At 45.8% G+C, this 23558-nt stretch overlaps 2 protein-coding genes across 3 annotated transcripts; one reads left to right on the forward strand and one right to left on the reverse strand.

The window, feature by feature from the left end:
• Positions 1-4726, forward strand: LOC119548528 (protein croquemort). 2 transcript variants are annotated; one of them, XM_037855821.1, is made up of 6 exons: positions 1-191; positions 264-419; positions 2131-2345; positions 2784-3889; positions 3951-4041; positions 4101-4726. In XM_037855821.1, exons 3-6 carry the CDS (start codon positions 2217-2219, stop codon positions 4248-4250), a joined length of 1476 nt encoding a protein of 491 aa, XP_037711749.1. In that variant the 5' UTR covers positions 1-191; positions 264-419; positions 2131-2216; the 3' UTR covers positions 4251-4726. The 2 variants fall into 2 exon arrangements, with proteins under 2 accessions (XP_037711749.1, XP_037711750.1); XM_037855822.1 differs by lacking the exons at positions 1-191; positions 264-419 and having other exon boundaries at positions 2129-2345.
• LOC119548527 (protein expanded) lies at positions 4546-23033 on the reverse strand. Its single transcript, XM_037855819.1, has 6 exons — positions 22016-23033; positions 14763-14899; positions 14556-14701; positions 10164-10243; positions 6723-10101; positions 4546-6665 (listed from the first exon to the last, which is right to left on the reverse strand). The coding sequence occupies exons 2-6, from the start codon at positions 14852-14854 to the stop codon at positions 6052-6054; spliced, it is 4311 nt and encodes a 1436-aa protein (XP_037711747.1). The 5' UTR covers positions 14855-14899; positions 22016-23033; the 3' UTR covers positions 4546-6051.
• Between the last annotated feature and the right edge of the window lie 525 nt (positions 23034-23558).

The following is a 23558-nucleotide window of genomic DNA, read 5'->3' on the forward strand; positions in this document are numbered from 1 at the left end:
CAACCCTCGATCAGGGCAAAAATATAAATAAAGAAAATAAAGCGTTTAATCCAATTAAACCAGGCAAACTGCAAGCTTGGGTTCTTTCTTTCTCTTTTCGAGTCTCTGCCGACACGCAAGTGCCTTTATTCTTAGTTGGCTGCCGGTCTTCATCTTACTTACCAAAGAAACGCTTACGATTGAGTTTCGAGGTATGTAAATGTAATTGAATTTCAATAATCCCTTGCAATTAAAACCCTTTTTAACGGTATTTTTCATTCCAGATATTTTGGGACTTAGACTATACAACATTCAAAGCGGGGAGTCCCAGTAAACAGTACCTTTTTCTTAAAATCGCAGTATTTAAAGTCAAGGCCAAAGCAAAAACAACAACATCTGCATACCAAACCCAACTGCAATTGTGTGCGAGATAAAAAAAGGTGAGTAATTCTTCACTTTACTTTAGCAGCCTGTAATACATCAGTGTTATAATACGCGATAATTAGCGATAGAGATAATCCACAACTGGTGATGTCACCACAAAGTCAAAGATCAAAGCTTGGGTGTAAAGAAAACAAACATTCCATAGGATGTGGTTTATCACAGTTGACAAATAGTAAAGTCTCCGTAAGTCGAACATTATATAATTTTCTTATTCAAATAAATGTAGACAAAACCCATAACATAAGTACCTACAATGGAAACTGTTAAGATACCAAGTAGTTTGACGTTGTTTTGTAAATATACAACTCCTTTTGATGATACAAATTTACAATGTACATTGTAAATATATGTGTGATGCCTTTTTTTAGGTAACTACAACAAGGAATTTCAACAAATACAATTAAAAGGGAAATTATTTTTTATTAAATATATTTTTTGTTACAGTAAACTCACATAGAGACAGTTCCAGCTCCAGAATTTCTACTGTATTTCCGTACCCCTTTTTTGCCCGTTATCAGTCGATGAACAAAGACGAGTTTATACTATGGAACCCAATAATCCGACAAAAACAAGACTGAGTCAGACGACAAAAGAGAACAATAACGAAGAATCGAAATTGCAATACGATATGCACTAGACTTCAGATAAAAAAGCCCCGATCCTATTACATTCGATAAGTATTATATTTAATGACGGATCAAGGGTTATGCTGTTTTCTATAGTAAACAGATCTGATCAAACACTTGTCAACCGTCTAATCAATATATCCCACAAGCTTATCTTATCGGTGCCACAAATATAAATAGGAACCCCTTGCGAGCGTTTGCATGAACTGAACATCTTGACCAAGCACAAAATCCGCATGGAATGGCCAAGAAATGCGGGTATTACCAAGATAAGGAATAGTTAGTTAGTCTTACATTTCATGCTGACGATCTGTGCCAATTATTAAGCAATCATTACCATTCATACACCAATATGTAATAGATTGAAATATATATACATATATATACATAAATATATACTATTTTTCATTATTTACTTATGGCAACTTGCTTTCCTATTTGTTTAAATTGTATCATGAAGAATTTAGAGTGTCATGTATATCCTTAAACGTTTACAATTTCAAGAAGTTTAGATATGTCCATATTTTGAACCCAACCCTCTATCAGGCAAACATTCCAGATTAGCGAAATCCAGAGATTACTTACTGAACCTAGTAATAAACTTCAAGTGGTTCCATTTAAAGACCCCAAGAAGCTCGCTAGCAAACAGTTTCGCGCTAGGAGACGACGCGTGCGGTTGTGGTAATTCCAATAGTGCCCATCCTGGAGTATTTTCGATCCCCTTCAGTTTGGAACTAGTAAGTTTGGGCAGCCTAAACAGTGGCAAGTGCTCCTTAACTGGAGAGATCTGCGGATGTCTGCACTTGAGATTGACTTTAAAGACGAGTGGCTGTCATTGCGTGTGCAACGGACGTAGTCGTCTTATTCAAAAATAAAAAGACTTAATCGCAGATCCTTATCGAGCAGGAACAAAACAGCGATAATTCGGGCGGTTTATTATTAATACTAGCAACTCTGCAGGGTGTCAGGATGGGTGTACCCAGGGACAAGCAAATAAAAATACCCCGATTAGCCGCGATACGGTTTATGGACACTGATTATGCAATCGAAAATAACACAACGAACTCCTCCCCTCTTCCAGATGCAACGCAGTGCCTAGGATCGGATCTCTCCTCCTTTATCGCTTCGTAATCCGTGAATCTTCCGCATCCCACATATCATCCCACCATGTGCTGCAAGTGCTGCGGGGAAACTCAACGCAAGGTCTGGGTTTTCGGCCTGGGATCGCTCTTCCTGGTGCTGGGAGTACTCGTCGTAGTCTTCTGGCCGGGTATTGCGGATAACCTCGTCGAGGATGTGAGTATATTTACATATAACAAGAAAATGTCAAAGTAAACTATAGATCTTAATGGTACATCATCAAAAAAGCGTAGAACTAAACAGGTTTTCTGAATTATTTCATAAGGTCAATTATATTCTAGCGAAACTTAAAGTAATAAATAAATTAGGCCATATAGCCATTATGTCTAATCAGGCCAGTGAATTTGTCAATAGCTCAATGTGTAGTGGGTATATAAAATAAAAAGATATTTCCTTTACGTGTAAGGGATACTGAGTGATTTACGGTTTGAGTTAAATTTAATAAGATGATTGCGAAAATGTTTAAATGATTAGATTAATCAGGAAGTTTAATCAACACTGATTAAAAATATTTTAAGACTTTTGATTACCCAATGACAGTAATGATTTCACGTGGAAAACATAAGCTTAAATCACATTTTTAACCTTATTCAGGGCCTCACCCTGAAGCCTGGCACAGATACCTACGACAGCTGGATGGAGACACCTATCCCGATTTACCTGAGCTTCTACATGTTCAACTGGACGAATCCCGAGGAGATCAGGAACCCAAACGTAAAGCCGAACTTTGTGGAGATGGGTCCATACACCTTTTTGGAGAAGCACAAGAAGGAGAACTACACATTCTACGACAATGCGACGGTGTCATATTACGAGCGCCGCTCGTGGTTCTTCGATCCGGAGAGATCCAATGGCACCCTGGACGACATGGTGACCGCCGCCCATGCCATCACCGCCACGGTGGCGGACGAGATGCGAAACCAGCGCAAGATCGTGAAGAAAATCATTAACTTCATGCTGAACCACGAGGGCGGCGAGTTGTATGTCACCAAGCCGGTGGGCGAGTGGGTCTTCGAAGGCTTTCAGGATAACATTACCGACTTTCTTAACCTGTTCAACACCTCCATGATTGACATTCCATACAAGCGCTTCGGCTGGCTGGCGGATCGAAATGAATCGCTGACCTACGACGGCTTGTTCACCATTCACACGGGCACTGATGACATATCCAATCTGGGCAGACTCACCCACTGGAATGGAAAGCCGGAGACTGGTTTTTACGCGGAGCCTTGTGGCACGGTTAATGGAACCACCGGTGACCTGTTCCCGCCCAAGATGAATGTCAACGACGAGATTACGGTTTTTGCCACCGATGCTTGTCGATTCTTGAACCTCCGGCCCCAGGGTACTTATGAGAACCACGGCCTGACCGCCACAAAATGGGTGGGCACTGAGGAGACCCTCGATTCCGGGGAGAACTACCCGAACCAGGCCTGCTTCTGTGATCCCGAGCGCTTCGACGAGTGTCCCAAGACGGGTGTGGTGGAGTGCAAGGCCTGCCGAGACAAGGCACCCATCTACTCCTCCTTCCCCCACTTCTACCTGGCTGATCAGTCGTACGTCGACGCTATCACTGGAATGAAGCCGGAGAGGGAGAAGCACGAGTTCTTCCTGGCGGTGGAGCCCATAACCGGAGTGCCCGTCCAGGTGCATGGCCGCATCCAGATTAACATGATGATCGAGCCCGACGACGACTTCGAGTGAGTATTAAATTTGGTTTTACCTTCATAAATCAAAAAATTATAAAATTATCAATTTCAGTATCTATCGTGGTGTGCCAAAGGTGCTGATGCCCATGTTCTGGTTCGACCAGTATGCGGAGCTGTCCTCGGAATTGGCCTCCAAGGCCAAGGTGAGCACTACTCCTTATCTGATATCTCATCCCTTTTAACGCCAAATTCCGCCTTCCAGTTGGCCATCAATCTGTCCAGCTACGGAGTAATCCTCGGCTATTCTCTGGTGGCCTTTGGCAGTGTCTTCCTCGTCACCGGCATCACGCTGACGGTAATGAAGAAGTGGGTGCGACGAACTCCCGAGGATGAGGACATGCTGACCAACTAGACCATAGTAGTTTTTAAGCGTAGCCAAAGTGCCAGGACATGTTAACTCTCCTAGTTCATTCTGATAGTCGCGCATCGCTTGTTGTTCGTTGTCAGTTACGCGTTATGTAATATGTAAGTGATACAGATCGACGTTCGTCTTGCATTTTGTGATAGCAAACCCTACTCTTAACCTAATCAAACCCTACTCTACAACGTTACTCTGAAATCATTTCCAAGCCGAAACTTTATGATTGAGATTTTATTGTTATTATTGATAACATACCACACAAAACTAAAACACTCGATTAATTTTATTTTTACGTTTTTCATTTGAATTTTCATTTTATTTAGCAAAGATAATTTTTACAACTTTTGTATGCTACTCAAGGACTTTTTACTTATCGTATACGATTGTTGGATGCTTCAACGATTTGCTTTATAAATGCATTAATTGAAAGTTGTTGTTTTGTAAATTAATAAATTAAAATAATTGTATATTTGTGTATATGTAAGATATATGGCAAAAATTTTACATTTTCTCAAAGATCACATTCTTCAATTTAGCCATAGACTTTTAGTCGAGAAAAATCTACGCAAATATTTGTGACATCCATCAAAAACTCGAAATCATTTTTGCACGCACACTCACACATCCAAAAAATAGTTGGGGGGGTTAATAATCGAACAAAAAATAATAAACAAAGTGGATACAAAAAATAAATCATAATCATCTCTCGCTTACTACTATGGTGGGGAATGGAGGGCAAGTCTAGGCACTCTTGAAATTCTTTAGTTCCTTTCGTCCAGCGACCGAATCGGGCGGAGCCAATCCGAACCGCTTTACAGCCGATTCGAACGGCTCTCGCCCGATACATTCGCTGGCCCGATTCGTTGTGAGTATGTGTGTGGTTCGTGTGAGGGGCGATTGCTACGTACTAAAAAATTTGCATAGTTATATGTTGTTATGCGCGGCTCTTGCTGACTAAAGTAGTTGTTGTAAATTTAGTGTAAGTTTAAATAAAAAAATCAATCACAGTTGTTTGGGCGGAAGTAGTTAGTGTTAAGTATTCGCATTTCTGGCCTAACTAAGTATTTGCAGCTAAGACTAAAGTTCTACGATGTAGTTTAGTTAATTAGGTAGTGGTCGTATTTTATACTTGAGTATTGTTGCTTCCCTTTTTGTTCAACTCTCTCTCTATTTCATTTCCGTTTCCGATGGTGTGTCATTGTGGCTTCTGCTGTGGTTACGTTACCAATTCCCTTAAGTGACTAGACTGGGTTCTGATTATTTGAATGCGTATTTGAGGTTATGTTGCTCACGTCCTGTTCTGTTAGTTTAGGTATTGACTCTGTGTGTTTCAGTTGTTTCAGTGGCTTTTGTTACTCTAGTTTTCTGTGTTTCTCTTGTGATTTCAGTAAGATTTAGTAGGTGGCAAGGGTCCAAGGATAAAACATATATGATTGGTCCTTCTAAAAACTGGCTTCTGTTATGTTTGTTAAATGCATGTTAGTTCCTATCAAGCTGTTACTGTTTCTGCTGCTCTGTTAACTGATTCTTCCCGGTGGGTTTACAATTCTACCCCCTCTTGTCTGCCCAGCGAATCTCTACCCTCCGAAACACTGTGATCGAATAAAGATAACTCTTTTTACACCACTCGATCTATGCAAATTTCCGAACGCAGAATCAGCTCTTCACCTGGGCACACAAATACGCCAGCACTTCGAACAGCAATCGATCTAGAGAGAAGAGTGTCGTCTTGGACCCGTTTGTCCATTTCCATTTCCGGTTCCGTTTCCGGTTCCCGTTTAGCTTTGCGAGTCTAGCTGGTCTTGTGGTGCTGCTGCTGCTGTTGCTTCATCATCACGGCAGGATCGATCACGTAGTTGTTGGCCTCCGCCAGTTGCTGGACAGGCAAGGGTGGCAGCTTGTCCTGCGGATGGCGGTGGCTCACGGTGGATCCCTTCCTGACCTTGCTCAGGGTTCCGCCTGCTCCTCCCGAGGAGTTGGAACCCCCGTTGGTGGTGGCCCCCGAAGACTGCGCACTGGAGGTGGGTATCTCCTGGCCCGTCTTCGGATTCATCATCACCTTGGTCTGTTTCAGCAAGGAGCGGTCGTTGCAGAGCGCCGAGATCAGCGGCAGATCCAGATGCTTGCTCTTCTCCCGGAGCAGGGCAATGTCCAGAGCCTGGGCCTTGGCCTGGGCCTGGGCATGCGACTCAGCGGCCATGGAGGCCTGCAGCTGGGCCAGAATGCTGTTGTTTCCCCGGTTCAGCCCCAGGCCAAGACCCAAATCCGGCCTTGGACGCTCTCCCGCCCACTGGGCGCCGCTGGAGGTCTTCGTTAGCGGCGAGTTGGCATTGTGCGGGTTGAGAGTGGGTGGTTTCCGCGGTGGCATCGGGCTCATCATCAAGCTGGGACTGGGCTTTGAGGGTACTGAAAGGGGGAGATGATTAGTAGTTGATCAAACTTTAATCCAATGTAGCTACTCACTTGGAGGTGGCTTTTCACTGGGCGCCGGCATGGGTGGCTTCTTCAGCCGCCTGTTCACATAGGGTGGTGGTGGAGGCGGTGGCAACCTCCTCCCCTTGGGCATTGAATCTAGCGAGTTCAGAATATTATCGTCTGATCGCGATCGTGCAAACATGGAGGAGGAGGCGCTGGCCCCCGCGGCGGCGTGTGCTGCCAGAGCGGCCGGATGAAGGGGCGGCGGCGGTGGTGGCTCGTACGAGGAGCACAGGCTGGCCATCGAGGGGGAGTAGAGGGGCGAGTAGCCAGGCCCCGGCAGCTGGACATAGGTGTCCGATAGGTTTTGGGTGGACGCATATCTGGAGTGGGTGGACAGGGCCAGGGGCAGGTAGGGAGTGCTCCTGTAGATCGCCGGCGACACCTGCATGGCTAGATATGGGTGGTGCGGCGGTGGTGGTGCCGCCTGCGCCATGGCCGCCAGCAGGGATCCCTGCTTGGCATCCAGATACTCCTGTTGGCTAACCGCTGGATCCTGAATGGGGTAAATCACGTAGTCCACATCGCTGTAGAGCTGCTGCTGGTACAGTTCCAACTGCTTCCTCGCCAGCTCCCTGCCGTAAAGGTGACTCGCCAGATGGGGATGATTCGGTGGAGGCGGTGGTGGCGGCTGCCTGGGCAAACTGGGTGGTGGTGGGGCCAGGAACTGACGCGGCTTGATCACCGGCAGCAGCACGCAGGACTGCTGGTGATGCAGTGAAGCCGTGCTCTTGTGCAGACCGTAAGGAACTATTGGTATCCCAATGGCGGCCGATCCGGAATGTCGGTGGTGCGCCGGCAGATGGTGGTGATGCAGTGAAGCCTGTGAGCCGCCGACGTAGTTGGAGTTGTGCAGCGACTGCTGACTCAACTGGTGGCTGCACACCGATCCGTTGGAGGAGGCCACCGACGAGCAGTGGTGCGGTGCCGCATAACTGGGTTTGGCTCCGTCGGGAATCAGGCTGGTGTGGGCCTTCAGGATACTAATCTGCGGCCTGGTGGTTATAAACCTGGCCGTCACCTCCTCAGACTTCAGGGAACTCATCGAACCGGCGGCACTGGGCGCAGGGTTGGCGGAGGAACTCACGGAAATCAGGGATGTGGGTCTGGGCTTGCTGGAGCTGGAATATGGCGGTGGGTCTCGGCGTCGGAGAGCCGGTGGTGGTGGAGCTGGAAGTGGTGCCGGAGGCACTGGCGGACTGCACGGTGGTGTATCCGGCTTGGGAGCCACCACAGCTATGGGCTTGGGCACTGGTGGCTTGGCGATCGGTGGGCCACACAGTCCGGTCTTCTCGTGCCTGGCACTGTAGGGTGGCGGTGGTGCTGGGGGCTGATCCACCTCCTCCACTCCCTGACTTCCCATTGGCAGGGTTACGTAGTCACAGTCCGAATGGAGGCTGCTGGACACCGTCTTGCAGCTGGGATAGGTACCCCTGCCCACAATTAAATTGGTCAGCTCCTCGGCGGAGAGCAGGGAATGTTTGTTATCCGTGGGATCGCTGCCATCGCCTCTGAAGGAACTGGACGTACTGATGTTTGAATCCGATCGCAGTCGGAACTCCTCTGGCTTCTTTCCATCCACAGAATCGGGATGTGGCACGTGGCCATCCTCTAGTTTCTGCGGCTGGAACATTCCGTAGTGCGAACTCTTCTCCGACTCGGCCATTTCCGAGGACTGGCCGGTCAACTCGCTGCTGTGCATGGTGTATACTCCCGAAGTTTCGGTGGGTGGAGCTCCATGGGCCAGAGTGTAAACTCCGGATGCACCCGACACACTCTCCGTTTCCTCCCTTGCGGATGTAGATAGGAAATCCTCGGGGTTCGATTCGCTCAGAGCGGAGTTTTGAGCGGTGTGACTAAAGCCCAGCTCCAAACTGGACGAAGTGGAGTGCACGGGCACGGGAGCTCCTGACGAAGCCGCTCCTCCTGTTGCTGCTCCGGCAGGCGAAGTGACCACCACGGTGCTGCAGGTGGAGGAGCACTGGGAGCCAATGTTGTGCTGGGAACTAGGTGAATCGGTGGCCGTGGAGGAATCATTCGCCGCTGTGCCCATGGAGTTTCGCTGAACAGAGGAGTTCGTCACGGAGGTGGCTCCATTGGAGTTCGCGTCCGGTGGTCTCACACTCAGGGCAGCCAGTTGCTCCTCCAAATCCTTCAGAGACATCTGACCCACGCTCGAAGTTTGCCTGCTCACACTGGGTCGGTCCAAGAGATGGGCCAGGGCCAAGCTCTCCGTGGAGGGAGCAGCCAAGGGAGCAGGCGGCGTGTTGATCATGATTTCCAGCTCGTCCTCGGAGTGCACTCGATCGCTCACTATCCCCGAGGTGGTATTGGAACTGGTGCTCGATATCACCGAGATGCGCTGCTCGTTCTTACTCTTGTAGGGCAGGAGCAGGCTTCTGGAGCAGGCGTAGCTGGCATGGAGCCTCTGCGATTCGGCAGCCTCTTCCTCCTCGCGCTTGGACACCTCCTTCAGCCGGGCCGCCAGCTTCATGCTCCACTGGTGGGTGTCCTTGCAGAGAGTCAGCAGGAGTTTGTTCTTCTCATCGGACGCGGCGTACAGGGTGATCCTGCTCTCCCCCGATCTGATCTCGAACTTCTTGCGCTCGAAGGAGAGCTTAGTGATATTAGGCCACAGAAAGGTGGTGGCCTCGGGCGGTGGCGTGGACGAGCTGCTGGTGCACTCTCCTCCCAGGATCTTGATGCCCTTGGCGTAGACCACAAACCAGGCACTTCCCACACCCTGCTCGCTCTTGGCCAGCCGCATCCTGTAGGTGTGGGCATTGATGGTCTCGTGGAGACTGCAGGCCTGCTGGATGTACAGCAGCTCCGCCTCGGCCGTGGCCATTCCCAGGTGCTCCCGGTGACAGGCTCTCATTGCACTTCTCGCCCACGGAGTGTGCAGTCCGCTGGGCAGGTAGTCCTCTATCCGGTAGTAATCCGCTCCATTGGGCGGCAGGGTCGGTGGCAGCGGTATCGCTTCCCTCTTCGAGGTGGAGGCCACATAGGTCGATAGCCTCAACATCCTCTCGTTGGCACGCTTGCTGATCTTGGGCAACGTTGTGGTGGCACTCAGTCCTCTGCCTCCGCCGAGGGGTGACGTCTCCTCGCCCGAATCATCCTTGGAATTACCCGATCCCGGGCCCGGCGGAGCATCGCCCAGATCCGCCTGCAGAGCCAGTCCAGCCAGGAAGACCAGGGCCTGCTCCGCCTGCTCTCGGGGCAGATCGCGCTGCAGGATGTTGTGGCGCAGCTGCAGGTAGTAGTTGTGGCGGGACGTCTCATCTTTCAGCATGAACGGACTCTCGATGTAGAACTGCACTCGGAAGTGTAGCTCCAGGAGCGGTCGTCCATTGGCATCCAGCCCCTGAAATTGAGATGTATTACATTACTTAGCACATCCTCTTCAATTTGGTCTATATATCTCACGTGGGTGTGCGAGGATCGCCAGCTCTTCGGGCCGTATTTGGAGAGCTTGCTCTCGGGATCTGCGAACATGTACTCGCCATCTGGAAAAGAAAATTAAAAGCAAGATTAGATTTGATTTTAAATATGTACTTGGAAATTGGATTTTAGGTTAATTGGTTATGTTCAGTGCTGTACTCAATACTAAAAGAATCCGGCTTGAAGGACCAAAAGTTTTGTAATATTTCCTCTAGTGCGTTTAACCAATTTTTTTTACCAGGATAAATAATAAAACCTGTTCATTCATAACAGGAGGCTACAACTTCTTTCAGTTTAGTATTGACTTGGTTGTTAAGTCGGATTCCATTTTTTGGCTGAATTTCCGGTTGGGCAAAGGAACTTTTTGGCGCGCAGTCGCCAAGGTCGCTAATCAAAATTGTAAATGAACTTTCGGCTATGCGAGAGGAGCGAGACCTGCTTTTCTTTCCCGAACCGAATCGGGCTCAAATCGGATCGAGACCCCGACCAGACTTCTGTCAGTTTGTCAGGCAATAAACAAGCAGCCCATTGACATCAACAAGAGTCAGAGGCTCCAGAAGACGGAGATGGAGACGATGATGATGACGACACGTCAGGCTGTCAGAGGCCCGTTGCTCAAAGAGGAGACCGGTACGGGACCGGGCCATAGCTATATAGCTATAGCTCCGATCCAAACCGATCCCAGCAGAAGGGCCCAAGGGCATGTCGGTGGTGCTCGAGAAGGCAGGGTAAAAACAACAACGAAATCAACACACACTTCATCGATCGAAAAATTGGAATTCCTGCATACGAAATGAAGAGCAGAGCAGCAAGATGGAAAATAATAATTATGAAAAAAAGCAGGAAGGCAGGCAGGTTGAAGGGGGCCATGGAATGGAGGTAGCACAATATCATAATAATCATCAGCGGCCGAATAAGTGCCTATCAATGACGACGTCGTGGACGCGGAGCTGGAATGGAAGTGGCAACAAGTGGATGGTCAGGGGAGAGCAGCAGTTCGAGTTTCAATCACTCAAAGAAAATAAGGGATCGTTTCACAGGAAGATCATAAATTTGTAATGAGTATTTGGCAATCTTTTATTCTAAAATATTAGAAACCGAAGTAAAAATGTGTTAGTTCCTTTTTAGATTCTTATAATATTTATTTATATTTATTACAATTTTTGAAGAGTGTAGAAACGGAGAGCGAGTGTTGCATACCAAGCCCAAAACGCAGCAACGAAAAAAAACCGAAGAGAAAGAGAAAAAAACAGGTAGAAAGACAGGTAAGCAGCGCTGGAAAAAGAGGCAGCTGAAACCCAAGTCGTTTGGTTTTTAGCCGCAGTTTTTAGACTCGAACCTCGAAACTCCAGCGATTTCTTTTCGCATTCAAATTTCACTCTACTCGAGGAGTTTTGGCCAATGGCCCTCCAATGGAATTCGTTCTTGCCTCTGCCAGAATCCTCCCGTTCTACGAGCCAAACTACGAGCAGGTGTGAAGGCCAGAGGATCCAACCGATCTGAGGTAGCCTGATGGATCCTCACGCAATCCCAGCGTTCCATTCTACCTTCCCCTGCTCCCAGCGGCAAAAACCTAATAATTAACATATTTTCCATCGCATTCCTCAACGCTCACAATTAACACGCACGCACACGGCTTTATGGAGGAGGGTTTCGAGGGGCAGCGAAATAAATCTTCAATTTGAAACACATGCAACACAAATTACAGCCTCAAAAGCAGGGGCTCAGGCACAGCAGAGGCAGGGGCAGAGGCAGCTGGCAAAGGCAAAGGCTCATCAAGCAGAGGAATTCCAGAGGTAATGGCAGGAGGAGGAGGAGGAGGAGGGTCTGGGTCTGGAGATGGGGTCTCCAGTTGAAGATGGAGAAAGAGAACGAGACGGAGTCGGAGACAGCTGCGCCCAATGCCATGGCCTGGCATTCTTCAGATTCAGATTTATTTTCAAAAAGGTTGCAGTCCGAGTTTGAGTGGCCATAATAACCAAAAAAGAAAAAGAAAGAAGAAACCCACAGGTGAAGTTAGACAAAAGAATACCCTGGGATAAACCTAGAATAAGAATAGACAGTAAAATATTGTATTGTAATAATATCTTGAGTAAGGAATTAAGATATAGTAATGGGTAACACACCCATTATAAAAAAAAATTCTAAAATATAATTTCAAAATGGAAAACTTTATATAGTTAGTTGTAAAATGATTTTAAAATTCTGGAGTTTCGAGCATGGTTTTTTAATAGAGGGGCATTTTAAAGGGTATCCTAAGAATGGGCAGCAAACAGAGATAAATGTGTGTGTCTGTGCATCGAAACTGGCTGGGGAAAAAAGAGAACGAAAGACGAAAAAAAACATAAAACCAAAAGAATTTTAATTTCCGATGTTATCAGATGCACGCAGCCCGAAGAGGAGAGGCGGCAGCTGGAGGGGATCAGGGGACGAGAGGCGGAGGAGGAGGTGGAGGATGGACAGCCGCTGCAAGGCCGAGTGTCCAAGTCCAAAGATTGAAGACGAAGACGAAACAGCCAACGCCGTATAATAATGATTATGAGCCATTAACATTAAATGGAAAAGAAAATGCTGGTCTACAGATTCAGCTACAAAGGGGGCGGGGCTCTGGTAAAAGGGGCGGGGGAAATGATGGTTCCTTTTCCATCCTGCCCCGGAATGCGGCCGAGGAATCCAAGCAATGCGACAGCCTAAAAATAACACCAAAAGAAGGGCAGGCAGGATGAGTAGATGACCACTGGGATGACAATGTTGCCAAATTGCCGTCGGCCGAGTGCCACTTAAAGTGCATCTTGGCTGCGGTTCCGAAGGAGCAGCGCTAATTTGCATAAAGATGAAATTTATTGACGCTGGCCGGCCATAAAATGTAAATTCATTTCCATCCCCGTCAACGGACGCAGACGGGACATCATTTTGGGCTCTTTCAGTCTCTTTATTTTGTTAGGACCATACCGAAAACGAAAGACTCAGGCAACGAACTCGAAAAGGGGCACATTTCAGGCTAGCTAACCAAAAAAACAGAGGAGTATACTAAAATGTAGGGAAAACATAGACTTCTCCGTAACTCAATATATATTAAATATTGCTATATATTATGCAGTGGCTATATCTGTTGGATGCGGCGAACATACCTCTAACTAACACACACTGTCAACTAACATTGGCTGGAATCCTTGGTCACAAACCCAAACCAAAAACCAAACACACACGAAAGCAGAATGCAAACTGCCAATTTCATAGTTGAGCCTGAGGAATCCTCTGCGAGGCGAGGACGTTGGCATGCCCAGCCCGATCTTCAGATTCAGTTAAAGCTGCATCCCCAGCTCCAGCAGCGAGACTCCGGCCTCAAACTGCATACCAAATTCTTTGCTGAAGATGTTGTGGCAACTTCAACGCTCCCCTGCCTCTTGCCACGAAATTGATGCCAACCAGATTCGAAAATTTACGTGTTGTGTTCTTGGGCTCTTGCTCTAACATGGTAACAGAAAATATAGGGGAATACGGGAATAGTAAATGGGCTCGATAACTCAAATTGGTTGCTATATTTACTACAGAATGGAAAGCTTGTAAATTAATTAACTGGGCTCTTAAAAAGTATCTAAATTGGTCCTTCGATCCGGATATTTGCCAATGTTTCATTATATTTCCCCTTTTAGAGATTCTTTTTTAGAGTAACTGAACTTCGCCTTGCAGAAACTTATATTCCTCGCTCCTTTCTCGTTTGCTCTTCCCTGGACCCTCCTGCTCCCCGTTTTTGTGTGTGCTTGTGGGCCTTTGGAGAACGCATATATCTGTGGCCAATGCCAAAGACGTTGTCTGCTCGTTTTCCAAGTTTCAGTTCAGGCTCCGAAGCTTTGGAGCTCTGGGCTCCTCCGGCCTCCATCCTCCAACCTCCCATCCTCCATCCTCGAAACTCCATCCTCCTTGGCTGTCGTTCGATTCGTTTGTGTTAATGCAACGCGCGACGGCTACCTGAATTACTGAACACGCGTCTTGTGTCTGTTCCCCTGCTCCCCATCTGCCCCTGCCCGATCCTCCTGCTCCTAAGCCCCTCTTCTGTATTCCTGAAATTGTTTGTTCGCCATGGAGGCGACGCGTTCCCTGCCTTTTTGTTCGTTTTATGTGCCATTTTTTGTGTTGCTCCGCTGTGTTGGTATTTTTATGTGTTTTGGCAGATCGCTTTGGCCAGAATGGAGGATGGAGGCTGAATCTTCTGCTGCTGCTGCCGCCGCTGATGATGATGAGCAGCTTTTAGAGCGGACTGGTTTATGTTTATTAGTTGTATTTTTCATGCCTTATCGCTGGCATTTGGCTACTCCACAACCCATGGTCCAAACTGGACGCAACCTGGATCCCCGAATCCCGGAGAAGACTCACCTATGAGCACAGCCAGACCGAAGAGTTCGGTGTCCAGCATCCCTTGCGTGGCAAAGTGCAGACATGTCTGCGTGTAGACCTCGCGAACTCGACTCTTGGCATCGACTAGGAAGTACAAGGTTTTCGGCTGCTGCTGCCCCAGAAGTCTGCAAATTCCACAGAGATTAGGCAACCGAATTTCGCGAATGGAACACCCAACCAACTCACCTCAGGGCCAGGAATCGCGAGCCTGGTGATAGTTGCTCGGCTGAGGACGCGCATACTTCCAAAGGCGCGCTGACGGTGCAAAATGCTCGCATGCTGCATCATTTTCCGTATACAGCGCGCGCGTTCGAAATACGTTGCTATTTGGATGAAAGAGAAAAGTAGTGGTGAGTATCTAAGGATCTTAAGGTTTTATTTTGTAAATATAAATAGATCTTATGGGGCGATACTAATTAATACCAAACAAATACTATATTATATGATGATGTATAGATATTTATATATTTAGGATCTTGTAATATATGGATAAGGGATAGTCTTATGCTGTTCCGATAACTGATAAGAACAACTCTTTTGACGACTATTTCTCTGAGGTCCAATTGTTCAGATACATTTTTTCAAGATAAACCATTCCAAGTTTAAATTTCATCGCATTCCGGAGAGAAATTGCCGCATCTGAAGCGTCATTTCTAACCGCATTTCTGGCTCATCAAATGCCGATAAAGCTGCCGCTCGATCGGCGCGGTTAGGCACCATTCTTTCAGGCAAATTGATGCCGCTGGAGCCGCCCCAGACGGAATTGGAGACGAAAGGCGGAAGATGGCGATGTCGATGGCGATGGCGATGGCGCCCGCCTCTTTTGGGCTCACCGACTGCCGAACAATTTCACCAATCAATAACGAAAGACTTAGGCGACAAACTTGATTAGCGGGCAGGGGACTCGAACTCGAACTCGGACTTGGACTTGGACAGAAAACTGAATAGTGAATAGTGAACAGTGAATACTTGGGGACTCACTAGACTCCAGGCGGTGCGTGCGTGGCACCAACGCCGAACTCCCTCCCCCTCTTGATGCGTTGCGCATAAAATTATTAAAATTCAGTTAAAGAAAGTTCCAAAAGCCGGAGCAAAGAGAGGGAGGGCGATGGGGAGACCCCAACTGGCCTCGTGATGAAAGAAAAGTATTTTATGCATAAATTAAAATCAAATCGAATCAAATCAACTTTTTGTGTAGAGCGCCGGCAGCAGCGGCGACTACAGTTTCTACCAACCCGGTGGAGACGCATAAATTTCAATATTGGCGCATTTCTGTGTCTAATAAATTTCAACGTTCAATAAATTTATTCAGAGTCAAGTCGAGAGCCGAAAGAGTCGAAAGAGAGACAGAGGCTGGCAGAACCGCCCGGACTTATAAGTATATGATCCGATCGGTCCCATCGAAGGAATGCCTTCCCCTCCGCCACCGCCACCGCCGAAAAGCGATCATCAATCAAAGCGCACATTTGACATAAATTAGAAACCAAAGAATATCTGGGAACACAACAACCAACAAATCCCCTCTTCAAAGGCCTCTCCAAAAAAGCTTTTGAAAAGCAATTATATTTAAGCCGATTTCCATGCGCACCTTGGACCCGGCTAAGTTGCTCTGGAGAACAGGCTCAGACACACACTTTATGCCAGATCACCGGTGATTACGAAACGAGAATTGGAATTCCAGGTCTCTAATGTGCTGCGATTGACTTATTACCGAGGAATTTATCGGATAAACATAAAAAACTACATTGTTGAGCTCTCAAGAGGAACTGGATTAAGCGATCACTCAGTCTCAGAAGTTGAGTGAGTGATCAACAAATAGGGTTTCGAAAGATTGATCTGCGCAACATTCAAATTTTAAAGAAATTCCTGTTCAAACTGTCAACGTTTTAAGCTGATTTGTTAAATAAACAAACTTCTCCTTAATCAATTATCAGAATTATAAACTGCATCAAGCATATATTAAGCGTTATTAAGTGCTTTATCATTAAATAATGCAAACAATCCATTTTTCAGGAGCTCCAAGGAAATGCTCGTTGCCGTTTAAATGTAATAATATGTCATTCAGCACGACAATAAAAGGAAACAATAAATTGCCTTTAACGAAGGCATCCTATCAATTCTGATAACAATAAAAGGAAGCTAATTAGCCGCTGGGAATTCCGAAGGAAGCGAACGTGGCCTTAATGAGAAAGAACGATTAAACGAAATGATCTTTCATGTATAACAAACAGATCGCTGTTTGATAGGCGCGATTTCTCCGGAAGTAATGGCCTGGGGTGGCAATGATTGATCGGACGACTTGATCAATGGGTACACGATGTTAGTGAGGCGATAATTTCGCCGAAGACTGATTCGCAGAAGGCCCGCTCGCAAATATTTCTTTCGAATTCCAGACCCCTCACAATGCCGGTCATTATGCAATCGCCAATGCCAAAAACCGAAAACCGAAAAAATATGTGTGATCACGACTTCCTCGAGGATGAGTCAACGAAAGGGGGGCGAGAGCGCTTTTAATTTGAAATGCAAACAAATTAAAAGCGTTTAACAATTTCAATCATAGCAAATTATCCGCATTCCGTTGGCTAATGAGAGCGGGAAGCAAAGAAAGCCGTGGCGACGTTAATTATTGAAGACATATAGGGGAGGGGGTATACACGGAGAGACTAATTTAATGATTTCACATTCCATACGGAATAGAGATACCTTTACATTGGTTCGCGATATAGGAACATACACATGGTATAGTGTTATATATTAATTAAATATCAAAGGGGTGTGGGATTTTTGTTAGCCTTATTTAGCGTATAAAGAAAATAGTTTCAGGACCAACAATGGTTGCCCATGGGATACACATTCTCTGTGCCACCGTACTGCCAAAACACACAATATATAAAATAGGGTTGGATACAAGAAACGTAACTGTAAACATATATCGTTTGAGTATGAAACTTATATCCCTTTTCTCCCAGTGCACTGGTGCTGGCAATTAAAAAACGCGGCAAAGAAGCGAGCCAAGTGGAGCTGAGCGAACGCAAGAGACACGCTAATCAGCAATTAGCAAATGGCAATAAATATTTTGTTTATGATTAAGCGAGTGGCGGTTGTTCAGGGGGTGGTTCAGTTCAGTTGCTCCGTGAGTGGGTCGGTTTTTCGAGAGAGCCTGGAATGCAGACGCTGGTGGAGAACTAGAGAACTGGTGAGGCGGAGAAAGGGGCAGAGAAAGAGGCATGGGGCTCGGGGCAATAAAATCTCACGGGCTCTGTAGCGATCAAAGTCAATTAAATGGCGCAAGCGCCAGCAGCGAATGCTTTTCTGCTGGCTAAGCGAATGCCAAAGGGGTAAAGAGAGCAAAAAGCCAGCGAATTAAGTCGGCGGCTGAGGAGCGGAGAAACAGCGACGTTCCGCATACGCCACGTTGTGCTGCGACAGCAACTAAAAGCAGAAAGCACTGTGAAAAGTTTGGCAGGGAATTTGGCCAAGTCAAAAAATTATTTGAGCATCAACGATTTACTAACCATAATAGTTCCTTTATTATTTACTAAGCTATTACGCCAAAGAATTTATAAAACATCACCCATGCATACTACAACCCCATTTTCTCCCTGTGCATAAAGCGACTGCTATGTCAACTGCACATGCCATTGCACTGAGCTCATTCGGGGCGTGTGTTTGTCAACCGAGTTCCAACAAACGCCAAAGTCGAACGATCGATCGATCAGACCCCACAACCAAGACCTCAGAGGGGTCCAAAGAACTGCTGGGGTGCCGGAACCGAGACCTACAGAGCCGGGACTACGATAAACGCTTCAACCGCATGTGCAGGCCCATTGAAATGCTGAACGAATCAGAAACGGAATCAGAAATTGAAATATCCATATGGATTTCAGCGCGGAATGCGAGTGCGCATTGAGCAGATCAATAAACATGACAGCGTAAACGATCGTTAAACCGAGCAGTGAGGAATGCGAAACAAATTGGATCTAGAGAGATCTCAGAGATCAGGGAGAAAAGCCCAACTATCTATTCTTAATACTGAGATCTGCTGTAAGATCTGCACAAATGAGAGGTATATACCTTAATCTTGATAAAATTCTAAGGATCTTGTTTCTTGTTTTATCAACACTTTATCTTTATTGGGTAATGTAAAGGAATGGAATAACGAAGTATTAAAATCTTAGACACGAAATAAAGTAGGATATTTATAGGTATCTACTTATCAATTTAGGATACCTGATCTTATAAGCTGATGCAATCTATCCGACTCTCTCTCTCTTCAGCGAAAGCACCTAAGAAGTCCCTTTCAACCCACAGACTTCACTCCATCGAGCGATTCTTCAGCATTCTTTACCTCTCTTCTGTGAGAAGACGAAGTGGCGATCTTTTGAGTTCGAGTTAAGTGCTTAAGCACCGAGAGGCTCTCAAACTGGATTCGCATTTTATTGAAAGTGTTTCGAGCGCTCTCAGCTCGCCAACTAATGAATGACGATCGGTCGGATCGGCGAGCGGTAACTTTTGACGTGGAATATTTTGCTCATGAGCTGGCCCCTGGCGAGACCGAGACCGGAATGGACTGAACTGAAAAATCGGAGCGGGTTCTACGTGAGTCTGGGCCTTTTAATTACCGATAGAACGGCAAACTGGCGTCAATGGGGCGGCCAGAAATAGTTCAGTTCGAATCGGTTTGGTGGCATTTTCACACGCTGGCCAACGCGGCGGATGCGCGTCATTGAGAACGGGGCCCACAAGTGTCATTTGAAAAAGGGGTGTGGCAGTCGGGTGTCGTCACGCAAATGGGTTTAGCCTCAGCCGATCTCTGACTAAAGGGGGAAAAAGTCCCCCAAATTGCCCGTTTTGGGAACTTGCTTAATGATACTCTTTATCTTTGCATCAATTTGTTTATTTTTAAGTTATATCAACTTTTAAACATTATTAATATATGGTTTCCTTTTTGTAACAACACAAGCAATTATAAAAGCAACGTGGAACTAATATTATTATGATGTTTTCGCAACGTGCGGGGTTTTGTGGGCCATCAAATCGGCGAATAGCTCGGCGTCTTTTTGCCAAACCACGAATTTCGAATAGGAGAAAACAGAAATCAGAAATGAGAGGAAGAAGCGGCGGAGAAACAAAACCAAACAGCGGCAAATGCCGAATTCCGAGCTGCGGAATTCCACTTGCTGTGCCAGTTATGGCCAAACAATTTGGTGTCTTTGAAATGCGTGAAATGTCCCCGCCGATGATAATAATGAAAATGGTTGGATGGTTGGTTGGCTGGTTGGTTGGTGGGTTGGTTGGTTGGATGGTTAGTTGTGATGAGCAGCCAACAGGGCGGAGTGGGTTAAAAGAAACCAGCGCACACGTCGTCGCTTGGCTTCAGTTGGCTTGGCACCACATCGCACCACTCCGCACCACTGTGCACCACACCCCGCTCAAGCGAAATGCCCAACTGGGCGGAGGTGGCAACGGTGGAGGAGGCGATGGCCTCCGCAATGAGAGCAGCAAACAGCAAGACACAAAAAGCAGCCGCAACGTGTGCCGCATGCCAAATCGAAGGCGTGCGAAACTATGCCTGCCGTAATACCCTAGAAAAATTAGCAGTGCTTAAAGGGAGTTTCGGTTTAATAAAAGATACACGGATAGTTCCTTTGTAATTCCGATTAAGATTATAAGATTAAGCTAGGACCCATTATATGACTCATTTTACCAAATAAAAGGTCCTCATAAACTGTATTCCGATTCTAGCGTATCACTAATTCTTTCAAAAGATATTAGCACTTAAAACATTTTACTATCGTCAATGTTTAACAGGAACCACCTAAACCTGCATACTTTATATGTTAAATTTCTGTAGAGTCCATCGAAACCAGTTGATGTATAAAATCAGCCTTATCAAAAGCCTAGATCGCATTAAAGATCAGCATTGATTTATTTAATAGTTGCTTAAAGTTTATAGCAGCCATATTTCTCTCGATCAGTACGGAATAATCATGCTTTCGAATTTTTCTTCTCTCTAAATTGCATGATTGTTAAAACTAAATTTTTTATACGAACACACAGATAAATATACTGAGTTCATGACAGCGTGGAATTCGTGGCTATAATTCCCCGAACTTGAGTGCCCCCTTAAAGGTCATTCATTAGTCTATCCCCAACTAAATGAACTGGCAACGCCACGCTATATCTATATCTATATCTATATCTCTGTGCCAGCCTCGACTCCGATTGTCATTCAAAATTTGTTTAATTTGTTGTACATTTTAATTGCTTGAATTGTTCGGAACAACAGCCGCACTTGTGGCTCTTTATGTACATACGCACATTGACTGCGTGCAGGAATTTGGGTTTACGAAATTATTATTTTAAGTATTTATTATCATTGCTGTTGCCGTTGTCAGTTTCAATGCAAAAGCCCATTGCCTGAGGTCAAGTGCGATGTGGATGTGGATGTGGAGATACGATGGAGATGTAGATGTCAGTGCTCAATCGAAAAACCACAAGCCTACAACTACGAAACGGGGAATACATGTGTTCAGGGCGAGATATAGATACGCCTGTGCGCAGATACAGTTACCCATATGTATAATTGCCTGTTGGCAAAATCGTTTAACGATTAGCGTTTAGGGTTTAACCGCTTAAAGCTCATTGCCTGATACCCAAAGCGTGTGTTTCCAGCCGTTTGTTTATCTTTCGCAGCTGATTTACATTCGAGATGTCTGATGGCCGGGCGGGCTCTGATTTCAGCTATTGTCCCCTGAATCCCGATAGCCAATTGAAATCCCAAACCCGGGACAAACAACCGAACCCCATCCCCAAAGGGGGCTTTAATTTCCACTTAATTGCTCCGTTGTCGATCGTTTCAGACAACACTTTAAGCACAGCCCAACAATTCGTAGAACTTAACCCACTAGAAGCAATTGATCTAGTCCACAAGGAGATTGGAATTCAATTTAAATCCTATAAGCGAGTTCTGTGCGAAAAAGTGGTTCAGAATTCAAATCGAAAGATAAATATTTTGCGTTATCCAAAAAATACGAATATCTTAGACCCAAATATCTACATATATCAATTAAAGAATCAGACGTATGCAGATACACAGATAATATTCAACGCAAAACAATTTCCCTACCTCGGATACCCCTTGTGGAGTGTCAAATTTGCCTGACATTTGATATTCCGTGGGGCAAAATGGGTTAATTGCACAATTTGCTGGATTTTCGACTCTTTAGCGGGGCGCAATGAAAAAAAACGTAAAAAGCTGGCGACAACAACGAAAAGTTAAACAATCGTTGGACGTTGGCGATTTTAAGGTTGACAGATAAGAAATTCGCTGGCATTTGTTTTGTTTGCCGTTTTCGGGGAGTCATTAAAATTCCGGGGAAATGGGCCCCATAAGGGTTATAATACTCTATACCTACATATGGCTATCCCTTTCTCACCTTAAGCCGCTGCAGTCGTCGGCATCGTTGTTGTTGCTGTTGTTTCTGTTTCGCGTAATCCACAATAACTGAGTTTTCTATTTGTAGTTTTGGGTTTTGAATCTCACTGTGCACTTTTGAACAGATCTATCGATTTGGCTATCGATAAATGCCTAACAGTAAAATTTTCGTTTCGTTGTTGTTGTTTTCTGACCTCTTCCACGACGCGCGCTGCGACTGCGCAGTCAACAGCGAACGGGCCGCATTCCAGCGTCGCTGGATAGGGGGCGGGGAGGGGTAGGGGCGGGAACGCGGGCTGAGTGTGGGAGAGGGAGAGCACACACTTTAATCAAAATTCACCAACACCAGTGCAATGCGAGTATCTGTGTGCGCGCCTGCTCTCTCTCTCTCTCTTTGGAGTCGTTGTTGTTGCGCGAAAGAATGCCGTTTGCTGGGTTGTTGTTTTTGTTTTTGCTGCCTGCTTTATTTTTTGTAGTGTAGTTGTAGTTGTAGTTTCCAGTGTCCAGTTGTTGTTGTAGCTGGATTTTTTTTGACCAGCGCCAACTTTTTGGAGTTGCTTTTTTGAGTTGATTTCAGCTTTTTTTCACTGCTAGTCGGAGTTATTTTCGTGGTTTTAAGGCGCGTTTCCCCGAAAACAGCACTAGTTGCACCTACACCAACACAAAAATCACTTTTGTAATTTAAGCGAGTGCGAAAACGAAACGCGCTGTTTTTTATTTCAGTGAAAACCGAACTTCACTTTTAAGCCACTGTATCTGTGTATCTATGTGTGCGTGTGCATCCGTATCTGGGCGAGCTGGTGTGTGTGCGTGTGTTGTGTGCAATTGAAATCTGCAGATCAACTTTTCCGAAAGTTTCGAGTGAATTTTAGTAAACCGTATTCATATTTCCTAGTGGAAACCACATGCTTTTCCACACCGGCGATCCACTCGGTTACCGTCGACGTTCAGTGATATACCCCTACTGATTTTGTCACTGCGAACCAAGCACCGCACAGCGAAAGACACGGACGCAACAATCGCCCTGCTGGAAGATCGAGAGACTGAGCGAGCGAGGTTGCTTAAATAGATTTTTTGAGCGCAGATTGCACTGTGGGGAAAACTACCAATGGCTGTGGTGAAAAGCAGAGCCACATATAAAAAGGTAATTGTTGAAATAAGTTGGCATATAATAATTGAAGGAAGTCAAACATTACTTTATGTAACGTATTTTTTTAAATAACAATAATTTTAATACATTGATTTGATTAAACAAAGTGGTATAAAAAATTAGTTTAATTTGTTTACTTGGAAAAATACCAATTGTATTTTTTTTCCCTTACTTTATAGCAAATTGATAAATCAGGTTGGTAAGGAAATTACTGGATATCTGCATTTTCAAAAATTGAACACAGAAAGTACTCGTTTGCCCACGGTGGATTGGTTTAAGTGAGCGAGAGAGAGAGCGCGAGACGAGAGAGCCATAAGAGAGTATCTGTATCTGTATAGTATTGTATCTGAGATTTGAGATTGGAATGTGAGCAAAAGAGAGAGATCGGCTCAAA

This window comes from Drosophila subpulchrella, chromosome 2L (assembly GCF_014743375.2).
Source record: "Drosophila subpulchrella strain 33 F10 #4 breed RU33 chromosome 2L, RU_Dsub_v1.1 Primary Assembly, whole genome shotgun sequence".
Lineage (NCBI taxonomy): Eukaryota > Metazoa > Arthropoda > Insecta > Diptera > Drosophilidae > Drosophila > Drosophila subpulchrella.